The 14,725-nt window shown below is 48.7% G+C and overlaps 1 protein-coding gene across 6 annotated transcripts in view; it reads left to right on the top strand.

Annotated features, from left to right (window-relative positions):
• LOC144158603 (uncharacterized) overlaps positions 1 to 14,725 on the top strand; it is a 74,537-nt gene that overhangs the window by 47,220 nt on the left and 12,592 nt on the right. For all 6 annotated transcript variants that reach the window (XM_077689607.1, XM_077689602.1, XM_077689605.1 and 3 more), the window contains one exon: positions 2,329 to 2,449. In XM_077689607.1, coding sequence (XP_077545733.1) covers positions 2,329 to 2,449 — 121 coding nt within the window. The remainder of the gene's footprint in view (positions 1 to 2,328; positions 2,450 to 14,725) is intronic.

Raw genomic sequence — 14,725 nt, 5'->3', positions numbered from 1 at the left:
ACAAAAGGTAGCCACAAAGGACCCGCTTCTAGACGCGCATTGCAACAGCGTCCCAACAACTGCGCACAGCAATTGCGGCAGCACCACACCGGACTACGACTACCACCACATCACGGAAACGCTAGTCTACACCACGTCAGCCCCGGCGACCAGGGTAGGCCAGTCCAATAGGGACCGGGCGGCCGTTGTATGGCACCACCATCGCTTCAGCGAACAGCGCCGCCTGTGGCGAACCGCTCGTCAGTGGAATGCCGGTGGCGGTCAGCGCAGCATTATTGTGCATGGCTTTCTGTCGTTTTTCTGTGGTGCGGCTTGCAAAGCGTGCATAACCACAAGGGCTTTTTTCAGATCGGTAAATCTTGTGCGTGGATGTGACCTTTACGAGGCATGCCATGTGTTTGATTTACGCCCATACTCAGTATTTACAAATAGTAGACGACGCTCAATGCGCCAAGCTGGAAGTCAAGCTGGAAGCGAAAGTCCGTTCCTTCATGTAATTTTTTCATGCCTGCATGCACTTTCGCGTATCAAGGAGTATATTGCAGCTAAATGCTCCCACAAAGCCGGTGTGTGCAACCAATCCAGGAATGCTGCGGCGCTGGCCTTCCTGGCATTCCTTTTTTTGGCAGTTGATGACAAAACGGCGTCGGTGTCGTGCACAAGTGAAAGACAAAGTTGGGGGGTGCCTTCTAAGATTTACCTGAAAACAGAAATTGTGATGGACGACGCTTCCGTAACTTCATTACCTACGGCTGAAACGTGTTTAATTTCACAGAAATGCTCTTACTACAGTCATTTGGAATCGTTGATAGAATAAATACCGCATGATAGTAGAACGCTATTGCTTGTCGTGGAGAAGCATTGATTTATAAGAATAACTTAAACTTTTTCCAGCGTGTTGGAAATGTGTCTGTGCTGGAGGACTCTGGCTGATGGACCCATATTTGAGGCAACTAATCGCACGTTTTTGGTGTCTTCACAAGGCATTACATGATTTTTTTAGGTACTCTGTAAAAAATACTTAAGCATTAAAAAACAACGGCGGCTGACGTTAACACTGCCACATTTTTTAACTATTGGTGCCAGCCTTTATGCTACGCAGGTGGTAAAACGGGAAGACGAGGAGGGATGGTTTGTGGCTTGGGCTGTTGGGTGGGTGAATAACTTTGGCACTTGATAAAATTACCACCACAAACATGGGAGTTCCACTTTGGCTTTCAGGCTCCCATGCTGTCACAGTGTCGCTCACCAAAATCGAAGGCACAAAGCTCACGGTTTCAGAAAGTGTAAACTACCGACATTTCTACGACTACATGGTAATCCATATTGTACGCAAGTGCTTTTCTCTTTCTCGAGGTATCCCAGCGCTAAGGCTGGCGTGGAAACCGTAGTCATTGAAACCAGTGAAGACAATTTAAAGTGGTAGAAATGAATACTAATATTCCTAATAGTTTTATTCCTACTCAGATCGCGCGGAGCCATGGGGGCAGAGCGCTGCAAAAAGTGCTCATGTCAATGTAGCCCATTCTCAACCTAGAAGCATCCAATAAGTTTGCGTAGCCGTTAGTACATTTAAGAAGGAATGAATACTAATAATAGTAGTTTTATTTGTACTCGGAACGGGTGGAGCCAAGCGCAAATTGCTGCAAAAAGCGCTCATGCCATTGCAGCCGATACCCAAATTTAGAAGCGTCCGACAAGTTTACGTAGTCGTTACTGCATCTAAGAACCCAACACATCTGTCTAGACTTCGTTTCATCTCACATATCTGCTCAAAACACCACCAAAACATTCAAAGCACCGAAGCAAACACGACAAAAACAACGAGAGCCTGTGTAGTCCAATGCAACGGCTCATTCCACCGGCGAGGGGAGCGCCGAGTAGTGGCGCCACCCGTCCAGCTGCCCGGTCCCTATAGGGAGGCATACTCGTGGTACTAAACTTAAAGGTCTGTTGTGTAAAAACTTGATAGAAATGGTAGCGGTTCGAGCTGTATATTGTGTGCTTTTTTAGGGGTAGTAGGGTAGGAGTTCTTTCTTGTTGGTTTTGTGTCGTTTCATTGTCAATATATTCAAGGGATTTCTCCCTGTAAATAAATGTATTATTTTTTTTTAAACCACTATCGGCTCTCCCTCGTCCATTTTTCTGAGCTGGTCGAGACAGCGTGTGACAAATGTAGTGGCCGTCCCGTTGCAGTCAAGGCTGTTCAGGATGTGTCACTGTATTTGCTCACTTTGATGATTCGTATAACACTGCTTCAAAGCATTGCAATAAACGGTCTCTCTGAACATTGTGCATCACTCATTGCCTACCATTGATGTTTTTCAGTTCGGTATGCGGGGAAAACTCAAGATAATGCATCTCGAAAATTCCATGCTTCAGGAGGTGGTGCTCACATTGCAGCAGAAGCTGGTCCTCAGTCCTGCCCCCGACGTTCAGGCAACACAAGGTGGGTTGCAATGCTTGAAGCTGTGCAGAGCCTAGGCTTACAACAGGAATTTCGTCTGAGAAGTGCGATAATCTGATGCAGTAAATCAAGATGAGCATGGTCGTGTACAAATGAAAATAAGAACAGCTTGAGGCACTTTCTGTGCAATAAATGAGCCTACACTTGATGTGCATGTCAATAAAATCACAGCTAGGAGTTTAGGCATTAAATGGGCACAAGGTTTTTCTGCTTATCCAGTTGGACTGCATTTCCACAAATTAATACTAAGCTGATGATTTGGGCTAGTTCACACTTGTGAAAACCTAGAACTGCTAACACAACAAGGATAAACTGCGCCGACTCAAAACTTAAAGTTTATTCTACATACTTCCCAAAGATGAAAAGAAGCAGTGAGAAAAAAAACCACCGAATACAATTTTTGAAGCCATACACGGGAAAGACAACACCGGGAAAAAGCTGAAGTCAATCACTTCCACAGACAGCAAATGTCAGATATTGTCATGTAGCCGGGGATTATGCAGGCTTCTTTAAGGAACGAGGTTTAGTCGAGCAAATTTGAGCTCCACTGAGAACTGGCAGAATACAGAAGTGGCAAAGAAGCAGTCAACAAAGTGATGTGCCCAGGCAAGTGTCAGCGAATCAAATGCCTTGGCGCCTGCCCTGCAAGTCTTTCTGCATTATGCTTCCCGGAACTGTCGAATTAGATCGAGAACACTGGCGATCAAAGATAGGTCTAGTCTAGTTGGCAACAGGGTGAAAAACTCTGTCTATTAAATAAGACAACCTGTGTGGCATGCAGAAGAATAGAAAGAAACGCGTGCTTTGCTTCAAAAACATAAACCAGCCAGATGCGGCTAGATGCTGGCAGCAAAATATCTCGGGTAAACAAAAACGCAAGTCAAGGTTTGAGGTATTAACCCCCTCTGTGAGTGTATTGACACGATACTGAAATAAAACAGTAGTCGAAAGAACAAAAAGTTTCATTTAGGTATATTAAGGCTGGAAACAAGCCACTTGGACTACTTTGAGCCGTGTGCATCTGCCTGATGTTCTGGTGTCATTAATGGAGACAACCTCGTAGATAAGTTGGCAAACATGTCATTGAATTCTGTAGGGTCTGAAATACCATCGCAACAGTTTCTCACTGAGTCCACGTTGTCGAATTGGAGTCCAAACCCACATGGTCACCTGTGTGATACTCAGCATCTCGGCGTTGAAGGTTGTAGCATCCGTTGTTCAAGAGCTGCTGGCATATTATGTGCACTGGAGCAAGCTGGCGGTCCTCCTCCTCACTTTGAAGATATTCTTGTACGTTGCTATTGAGGCCGTCGTCTTCTAGTCTGGCGGCACGTCATCTAGCATGGTAGTCAGCTGCCTTCCATAGACAAGTTCAAACAGAGTCATCTGTGTGTTTCCTGGATAGCTGTGTTGTGCCAAACGTGACATAAGACAGGCCTTCTTCGGGTGTCTTATGTTCAATGTTACTGTACATTGACAGCGTATCCATGGTCATGTTACTGGGGCGTTTGGTTTGGCTGCTTGTTAGGGGGTGGTATGGTGTGGTTCTTCAGTGATCTGTGTTGCTTTACATCAGCTCTGCAGTGAAGGTCTGTGATTAGGACTTTAGGGGCTTCAGGTCGCAGCTCAACTTGGTGACTAGCATAGTTCCCTTGGGAAGAGTGGTGGTTTCTGCATAAGGTGTCATGCAATCTGTGGCTACGACAGTCCACTTGTTCCCGGGTCGTGACGAAGGAACCGGTCCAGAAGGTCAATTTCAATTTGCTGGAAGGGCCTTTGATGGTAGGGCGATGGGCTGGAGAAGTTCAGCAGGTCTCGGCGGTGTTTTTTGTTACTGGCAATCACAGCGGCTTCGGGCGTAATGGTTCACATCAGATGTTAGGCAGGGCCAATAGCAATGCGCTTTGATTTTGCCAAGTGCACTAGGTACACCCAGGGGTCTGGATGACGGTCTGCCATGGCATGCTTCTAAAGTTTCGTCACTCAGGTCTGCAGGGATGACAAGATGATACCTTGTTTTTGCGGTGGGATGGTAGTTTTTTTTTTTTTTTTTTGACAAGAACCCGTGGGCATGGCGACATTGCGTTCTTAAAGGTGGTCAGTCATTTTGTGCAGCCTGGGGCCAGCACGCTGCCAGGCAGATATTTAGCTCTCCGTCATTATGCGTAAAAATGTGCTGTCTTTTTCGGAGTTCTGCGCTGGTGGGTCTACAGGGGTGTGTGTGATAGGCAGTCAGTGTCTGAGTGTTTCCTGCCGGATTTGTACACTTGTAATGTCAAATTCCTACAGGCGCAAACTCCACCGACCAAGGTGGCCAGACGGGTGCTTTAATTAAGAAGAGATGCGGGTGACAAATCGACCGTTTCTTGGAAATTTTCACTTTTATGTATTCCGTTATATCATCATCTTTGAACATTGAGGTGTGCCATTATAAAAATTCCAATGAAAATTTTAACCAGAAATTACTGAAAACTGCCTCTAGGTTACTTGCGGTTGCATGAAAGTCTAGAGAAACCGCAGAAGTCTTTGCGATCTGTGTATCTTGAGGAACAGGCGCCATCCGCCATTTGCCATCACTTGGGGCAGTAGAGTTGTCTGTGCCCTGCCGAATGGGTGGCCCAATAGGCATGTAAGCAAACGAAAAATTAAGAAAGCGTTTTTTCCTCCAAGTGTCTGTATGTGCCTTTTGAAATGCGCACCACATCACATGGTGTGCGGGCACCACGACATTCGCTAGTGCCACACCCGCCTGCCGTTTTAGCACTGTGCTATATCACCACCCGACTAGCACTGCCATTTTTTAGTTTATTCGCGCGAGTAATCCCACTGGAAAATGTGTGTGTGAGGCCCGGAAGTTTTGAATCGAGCACGAATGTAATGGGAGGCAGCATAAAGTGTCTTAAGGGGGGACGCGGGTCTTAGAATGGTCAAAAATGGCCAAAATATCGATTTTGAGAAAATCCAATTTTTGGAATTATTGTACCTTCAAGCACCTGCCTTCAAAATATCAACGCGAAATTCCATCGGGAAATACTCTAAAATCATGTTTTGAAACGCCTCGAGGGCCACGAAATGCCCGGAATTGGGCAAAAGTTGCTTCAAATTCCCGCGCGCCCCGCGGGCGAAGCAGCCGACCGATCGCCGCCATCTTGGTCTTGTTTTGAAGCTTGTTTCTTTGTGCGCATTTTGCGATATCTCAAAATGGCGTCGCTTGAGTAGAACGACCGCCCTTGCCAGTTTTCCGAAGGCACCTTCTCGGCCGCCGATTGGCTAGAGCGGGCGCGTGCGGTTTGAGTTCGCCATACGACCCCTCCCATTGGTCGGCGCGACTGCTGTCATGGCGGTCGCCATCATGGCGTCTGCTACGCGCGTCTGACGGAGTCCGCTCTTCTGGCGCAGCGCTCGCTTAGAGCAGTTTTTTTTTTACAGTTTCTTCTAATTCTTCCATCGCGTACTTTCGTGAATGATGCCAGGAGACGTACGTTTGAAGAAGACAACCCGTCATGCGCACGGAAAGCGAAAGCGTCGTCCGCCTATCCCAAGGTCGCGTGGTGCGACTTCGGGCCGCTCGACTCCACCGGATGAGAATCGTTCGCCGCCTCGTATTGCCTCGCCTGCCCCATCGCCTGACCAACCACCTCTGGAATCCATACCTGGTCCAAGCACGTCCTGCCGGCTTGACACGAGGTATTACACGGCGGAGGAGATCGCCGCGCGTACGAAACACGCGGACGAGGTCAAGCGCGGAATGGAGACCAAGTAAGCAACGCAGCGGAAATTCGACCTCCTTGAAGTGGATTTGGCGCACTCAGAGGAAGAATCCGGCACAGATTTTGTCTTAGTGGATTTTGCAATGCTGAAGGACCTTTTTGCGCACGTCAGGTGCGGCAAGTGCGGGCTGGCGGCGCCGGATTTGAGGAAGCCTGACCGGCAGTACGGCCTCGCCGTGAAGCTCGAGGTGACGTGCTCGGTTTGTGAACACCGTGTGGAACGTTTTTCCTCGCCAAGGACCGAAGGATCTGGCAATATCACTCTTTTTGAAGTGAATATGAGGGCTTTGAAAAGTATTCAAAGCATCGGGAAGGGGGTGACTGCTCTGTCAGATTTTTGTGCTGGTATGAACTTGTCCCACAGAGGCCTGCACCACAAGACATTCCAAAGCGCACTTGAGGAAAGTGGTTCAGGTTTGCGAGGACACTGCAGCAGCCTCTGAAGCTGATAGTGTGCGTGCCATCAAGGACTTGTACTCGAACCTTGGTCAGCCGCCAAACAACATAGATGTGATGTTTGATGGCACGTGGATGACAAGGGGACGGTTGTCACACATTGGAGTGGGCTGCATCATTGAAGTGTACACCGGCTTGGTGATTGATCATGTAGTCCTTTTTAACTTTTGCTTAGGTTGCGCCATTGGACCCAAAGCTTCAGATGAGGGCTACGAAGATTGGCTGGCAGACCATGAGTCTCAGCGAAACATTGACTGTGGTGCAGGACGCATGGATGTAGAGCCAGCCCTGATAATGTTCAAGCGCTCGCTCTCCAAGAATGGGCTGCGGTACACAACCGTGATGTCCAATGGAGATAGCCGCACCATGCACGGCTTGAAGGAAAAAGGCGTCTTATGGGTTTATCCCCATAGGCCAAGAAAGTTTGCCTTTCGGCTACATTTATTTTCCCCAAAACTCTTGAGGGCCAACAACATGATGCATTTGCGGAAAACGCACTGCGCAGTGTCCCACCCCTGTATCCTCTCAAACTTCCAGCATAAAAACCGCGAATGAAATAGCCTCACCAAAGAACAAAAAAAGGGGGGCACCTAAAGCAAGTTTCACCCTCACACTTTTGCCGTACACAATATTCTGGGTACCACAATGCACTGTAATAGATGATGGCACTTCACGAAGGACTGTTGCAGTTTTCACGACGCCAGCAAGACACCACCAGATTTCACAACGCTAGCAAAATGCCAACCGATTCGAAGTCGATAAATTTTGCTAAATTCCTGATTGGGTCCGTTACTTGGCCTTTTGTATCTCCAGTTCTAGTTGACATTTTTGGAATCCAAAGACAGATTTGAAAATGGGAAGAACATGTCTTTGTTACTGGGAAATTTTGAAGCTACACTACTGATGGTTCATCTCATAACACATGGCCAAACTTCAAATGCAGTTTTCTCAGTTTCATATTTTTGGTAACTTCCCTCAGCCTTACGCAGCTTTTAGGAAACTTCTTTTTGCTTCATAAGGTCAATCTTGGTACCATTTTTTTCAGTACAGCCTGAGGCAGCCGATGACATTCTTAGTTTTTCTGTTTAGGCTACGCATAAATAATGACTTGCAGTTATTTTGATGAGCCAAAATATCTAATACTGCCATTTTTTGTACTTGACATATTTTTTTAGGATGCTGTGACTTTAGAGAAAAACGAAGAATGTCATCGGGTATGGGAACTCTCTGGCTATCCATTCATGTAATTAAAAGCGACAAAATGCAATGCGAAAGTTCATTAAAGCTGCGTAAGAAATTACCTAATTGCGGTTTAGACTTTGTATGATAACTTTTGAACTAACAGCACCAGCTCAAATATAATTGCATATTTGAAATCTACAGAGAAAAGCACATCCGTGTGCAAATTTTCATAAGTTTCTACCCATAAACAAAAAAGTTAGTTTTAAGACCCTCGTCCCCCCTTAAAGGTGACACTGACTTCCATCCCACGGCAGCAACCTACTAAAACGACCTGACAGCCACTAGGCCTAAGCAGAGCATCGGCGGCGATTGCGACAATGACTTTGGTGACGTGATTGATGCTGTTACGGACTTCATCAGCATTTTTAACGAGATGGATAGAGTTATCGAAAAACGATGAAAGGCAACTCAGTGATCGCAATTCCTGTACAGTGCTGTGGGACATCGACGCATTGGCGATACTTGTGGTTGATGCAGCCGAAACCAAGCTTTTCGCAAGCGGGCTGAGCTGCTCAATGAACTCGTCTTTCTCGAGTTCCAAAAGAAAATGTTCACAATAGCAGAGAATTCTAGGCCCACATGAGACTTCTAGACATTCGCTCTTTGAAGTGGACACAATTTGAAGCATGTTCGAGAGCGTTCGGATTAACAGATTTCAAACTTTCAAATGCATTTTTCTCATTTTGGCATTTTTAGAGGTTAGTGCATTTTACCAACGGAGTTTTATGCACTTAAAATAGTCATATTGTAATGAAACTTGGCCTAAACTACTCTTTAATGTTTGCAGAGGGCCATTATCTATTAGAATTGGTGATATATAGTCATTATAAAAGTAAAATCATGAAATATTTTTCAAGGGCTCCTCACATACAGCTGCCTGGCACTTCTACTTATTCTGAGAACATGAGAACATTTTTTACTTCTAAATTTAGGCTCTAAATGCACACTATCGTTTGTAGCTAGTATAATATGTCATTACTTGATGCTGTACATAAAAAATTTAATATTAAAAAGTGAAGTGAGAGTAAAAAATCCTGTTTTGATATTGCATATATGATAATTAAAGAACTAATGAGACTACATAAAAACTAATGGACCTTTTTCCAGTACCGATCCTCCTAGCGGCCGCCACGCCGAACTAAAATTGGCAGCAATGCACGCCCACAAAACGTCGAGCTTTCGTAGAACTCGTCCACAAAAAATATCCTGGTACTGTAGCCCCTTCCGCACCAACCGGTCACCCGTGCCTTTCACGGGAATGTCACCGTAGCAGGCGTGGTTCCCGTGACTAATTCGCAGTGGTTGAAGCGCCCCTTTTTCTTTACTTTTTTTTCATTTTTGTTACTCCCCCACTGGCTTGTATGTGCTTCCAGTGTCAGCCTCAAATGTATTTGCCCCTTTCCCTAGAAAGCCCTTTTTGTGTGCACTTACGAACCCACTTCGAGCTGTTGAAAGAGAAAAAATAAAAACGCGCAGCTCTGGACAGCATAGCCTCTCCCCAAACAGAAAGCTGGGGGGGCGCCCTTTTGTTTATTTTGCCGGAGGCTACTGCCAAGAATGGCGGACCAGCAGCCCGCGCATGCGCAGATCGCTACTGGAAAAAGGTCCATTGCAGTTTTGAAATCAAAGAAAAATCTCTCCGTGGTAAAAATTTTAGAGCCCTAACTAGAAAAATAAAGTTTTACAAGAGCATCTTCCCTTGAGTTCACAAGCCAATGCAGTGCATTGGAGTCTCTTACCACCTCAAATGGCCTACCATAGATGTAAGGGCGAAACTAAGATATAGTCTATATTGTTACGTGGCAAAGACGTGTAAGTTGGAGCTATTTATAAGTCAGAATAAGCTGGGAAGCACTGGATTAGGCAGCAGCGTGAGTCCGGGGACAAGCGTTGTCGTTCTCGTCGTCTTCTATCCGCGGCGCAGCGCCCACCGCATGTTTGGCACGAACAGGGATTGCCCCGTCACATGACCCCCGGCGGAAGAGGCACCGTCTCGGTGCTGTCTAAGGAGAATCGGTTGGCGGGGGCTGATATGGCTTGAGGCGGGCGACATGGACAACACTGGTAGGCGGGACAGTAGAGGACGAGGCCCAAGTAGAGACGGTAGGAGCAACCTCATACGTCACATCTGTGACGCGATGCAACACTTTGTATGGACCAGAATAGGGTTGGAGCAGTTTTTCGGACAGGCCAACACGACGTGCAGGGGACCAGAGCAGGACGAGGGATCCCGAAGGAAAGTGGACCGCGCTGTGACGTTCGTCGTACCTTGTCTTTTGTGAGACTTGCGAAGCAAGAAGGTGGTCGTGAGACAGTTGACGAGCTTGATGGGCGCGAGTGATAGCATCGCGAGCGTATTCAGAGGAGCAGGCAGGAAGGAGCGAGCCCAAAGGCAAAGCCGGTTCACGGCCAAACAATAGATAAAATGGGGAGAAACCGGACGTGTCATGGCGGGAGGTGTTGTACGCGAAAGTTACGAATGGTAATGCAAGGTCCCAGTCTCGGTGGTCAGAAGACATGTACATAGACAGCATGTCGGTCAGCGTCTGGTTGAAGCGTTCGGTTAGGCCATTAGTTTGCGGGTGATAGGCCGTGGCAAGCTTGTGTTTCGTCGAGCAAGAGCGGAGGATGTTGTCGATAACTTTGGACAGAAAGTTTTCCCGCGGTCAGTTAGAAGCTGGCGGGGAGCGTCGTGGTGCAGAAGGACGTCGTAGAGAAGAAAGTCAGCGACGTCACTTGCGCAGCTTGTTGTAAGGGTGCGGGTGATGGTGTACCGCATCGTGTAATGTGTTGCAACGGCGACCCACCAGTTTCCCACTGACGACAGTGGGAAGGGACCAAGTAAATCGAGACCCACCCGGAAGAACGGCTCATAGGGAATGTCGATGGGTTGAAGTTCTCCAGAAGGAAGTGTGGAAGGCTTTTTCCGACTCTGGCAGCTGTCACACGAGGCAACGTAGCGGCGTACAGATCGGTAAAGGCCAGGCCAGAAGAACCTACGCCGCACTCGATCATAAGTTCTGGTTATCCCTAGGTGGCCTGCGGTGGGTACGTCGTGTAGCTGGTACAGGACGGTCGAGCGCAGGTGGCTGGGCACAACGAGGAGGAGGTCCGGACCGTCAGCACGGAAGTTATTGCGGTATAAGACGCCATTTTGTAGGGTGAAGTTGCGTGTGGAAGAATCGGGTGATGAAGAGGTAAGTCGTTGAATGAGGGAACGGAGCGACGGGTCACGGTGCTGCTCGTCACCGATGTGGAGAAAGTCAGATATTGCGAACACGCAAGCGACATCAGTAGGTGGGGTGGCCTCAGGGGGCTCAACAGGGTGACGTGAGAGGCTGTCAGCGTCTTTATGCAAGCGACCCGACTTATAGGTGACGGAAAACGTATACTCCTGCAAACGTAATGCCCAGCGACCAAGCCTTCCGGTGGGGTCTTTCAAGTTGGTAAGCCAGCACAGCGCATGGTGATCTGTGATGACTTTAAAATGTCTGCCGTACAAGTAAGGACGAAATTTTGCGAGGTCCCAGACAAGAGCAAGGCACTCGCGCTCTGTAATGGAATAATTGCGCTCGGACTTTGGCAGCAAACGGCTGGCGTATGCAATCATGCGGTTTTGGCCGGCTTGTGATTGGGCCAATACGGCGCCGATCCCGTGGCCGCTTGCGTCGGTACGCACTTCGGTGGGAGCGGAAGCGTCGAAGTGACCCAAAATTGGTGGTGACATTAGGAGGGAAATCAAAGTGCTGAATGCTTGTGCTTGATCGGGACCCCATGTAAAAGTGGCACTGTTCTTCAAAAGGTCCGTGAGAGGACGAGCGACGTGTGCAAAATTTTCTATAAAGCGGCGAAAATAGGAGCAAAGTCCAACAAAGCTGTGGACATCGTGAGTCGAGCGCGGCATGGGGAAATCGGTGACAGCCCGAACTTTGTCGGGGTCGGGCTGAACTCCAGAGGCGTCGACCAAGTGCCCAAGAATTGTTATCTGGCGGTGGCCAAAGCGACACTTCTTGGAATTTAGTTGGAGACCAGCGCGTCGAAATATTTCAAGGATATCTGACAGGCGCTCCAGGTGTGTCTCAAATGTTGGTGAGAAGATGATGACGTCGTCTAGATAACACAAGCACGTGGTCCACTTAAAACCGCGCAAAACAGAGTCCATCATTCTGTCGAATGTGGCCGGAGCATTGCACAGACCAAATGGCATAACCCGGAATTGGTAAAGGCCATCCGGGGTCACGAATGCAGTCTTTTCGCGGTCTTGCTCATCAACGGCTATCTGCCAGTAACCAGATCTCAGATCAATCGACGAAAAATATCTGGCACCATGCAGGCAGTCGAGGGCATCGTCTATGCGCGGAAGCGGGGAGACATCTTTTCTCGTGATCTTGTTTAAATGCCAATAATCCACGCAAAAACGCCACGTGCCGTCTTTCTTGACCAAAACGACAGGGGATGCCGACGGACTAGAAGACGGTTCAATGATGTCCTTGCTGAGCATTTTCTCGACCTCTTGTTTCTCGACCTCAGAATATTATACGCGATATGGCCGTCTTCGCACCGGTGCTGCATCTCCAGTGATGATGCGGTGCGTCACAGCGTGTGTCGTACTCAGTGGACGGCTGCCTAAATCGAAGATGTCTTTATAGGACGTCAAGAGAGAACGAAGAGCGTCGGCGTCGATTTGCGAAAGATCGGGTGCGATCATTGCTGCGACTTCATTCGCTGGGAGTGATGACTGCACAGTGAGACCCAAACAAGGCGTCACGGGCTCTAACGGGGTAGTAGCGGTATGTGCTTCCAAAGGGCACAGTGATGAAAGTTCCATTCCTTTCGGTAACACTTGAGGGAATGAACCGAAGTTGAGGAACGGGAGACAGGTCTTGTTGTCAACAATAGTGACTATAGTATGCGGCATAGTAACACTGCGTGACAAAAGCACATCCAGAAGAGGTGAAACGACGTAGTCGCCGTTTGCAACAGGGGAGGACGGGGATAAGGAGATGTAGCTGACAGCGTTTGGGGGCAAACGAACGTGTTCAGTGTTGCAACAGCGCAGCTGGGGTGCGTCGGAAGAAAGAGGGAGAGGAAATTGGAGGCGGAGGAGTCCAGTAGAACAGTCGATGAGAGCGGAATGCTCAGAGAGAAAATCAAGGCCCAGAATGAGGTCATGAGGACAGTGTTCGAGTACGGTAAACAGAACGGCTGTTTCTTGGTCAGCGATGCGTATGCGAGTTGTGCACATTCCGATGACTGGAGGCGTGCTGCCGTCGGCGACTCGAACTACACGGGACGTTGGCGGCGTAAGGACTTTGTGGAGACGGCGGTGAAGGCTCGAACTCATGACGGAAATCTGGGCACTGGTGTCGATAAGAGCTCGTACTACAACTCCATCGATAAGGACTTCAAGTAAATTGTGTATAGTCGGCGAAGTCAGTAGAGGATTTACGGGCCGGGTCGTTGATGCAGCGTCACCTCCTTGAGCTGCATGACTTAGTTTTCCGGAGGGGGTCGATAGTGGTCGGCCATTGGGGAGGGGCGGCGAGGCTGCGGTGATCGGGACTGGCGGCGTTGCGGCGACGGCGATCGGTTAATTCGGGTGTTGGGACTGGTAGAGTTGGGCGGGTTGAAGTCAGTGCGGGAAGCGAAGCAGTTTTGCCGGTCATTGGAGTAGCCAAAGGATGGTCGAGTACTGTAGTTGGCGTAGCCGTTGCGGAAGGTCAGGAGCCTGCGGTTGCGACAGTACCGGGCAATGTGGCCGACTCCAGAGCAACTGAAACAAATCGGTTTGTCGTCCGGTATACGCCACTCAGCAGGGTTCCGGCGGGGGTAGCGGGGAGGAGGATGGTCGATGTGGGGACCGGGGGACGTAAACTGTCGTTGGAAAGTAGAGCCAATCGCGCACACAGGGTGAAGGCCCAGGTTGGCTATATCGTCGCGGACAACGGCTTGAATGGCGGAAACGGTGTGGAGCTCGTTCCGATCTGGCCCGTATGGCACCGCAGTAGTAGGGGCCATAGCCTCCAGTTCTCGGCGCACGATTTTCGTTATATCTGCCGACGGCGGAATGGGATTTTGTAGGCGTGAAATACGGGCTGGTGGACGTCCATCTTCACACGAAGATGTAGCTGCTGTGTGCGGAAGCCTTGTGAAGTTGTGGGCGATACGGCGTCCTTTGGCCTCTTCGAATCAGCGACATTCTGTAATGATGGACTCCACTGTGGCACAGTCTTTGCTCATAAGAAGGTGGAATGCGTCATCCGCAATGCCCTTCAGTATGTGGCCTACGGGATGAGTTGTTCACTGGATCTCCGCAACCTCTACCAAGGATGTTACGTGGCAAAGACGCGTAAGTTGGAGCTATTTATAAGTCAGAATAAGCTCAGAAGCGCTGGATTAGGCAGCAGCGTGAGTCCGGGGCCAAGCGTTGTTCTCGTCGTCTTCTATCAGCGGCGCAGGCCCACCGCATGTTTGGCGCGAACAGGGATTGCCCCGTCACAATATTGTGGCAAGGCACCCCTTTTTCAGAAGCCAAATAGAGTCTCTCTTCTTTTGACAGAGTGCAGCTGGTGTGGGCAATTACTTTTTTGCTGCCATTCTTGTTTTTGGACGAGGACTCAGGCACATGCCTTTATCACTTGCATGTGTGTTCATTTCTGTCTCACCACATTGCACAGGCGGGTGCTCTAGGCTATTTGGAAGCCTGGGGTCCTACTGAGCTTTGACCCAGCAGAATAGAATACTGTCTTTTGCCTAAAACGTGAGGGCTTCGGCAGTGTTCGACATAGGC

This window comes from Haemaphysalis longicornis, unplaced genomic scaffold, assembly GCF_048455015.1.
Source record: "Haemaphysalis longicornis isolate Haplotype H1 unplaced genomic scaffold, Haemaphysalis longicornis Haplotype H1 scaffold_10, whole genome shotgun sequence".
NCBI classification, from domain to species: domain Eukaryota; kingdom Metazoa; phylum Arthropoda; class Arachnida; order Ixodida; family Ixodidae; genus Haemaphysalis; species Haemaphysalis longicornis.
This window is presented reverse-complemented; position numbering and strand designations above follow the sequence as displayed.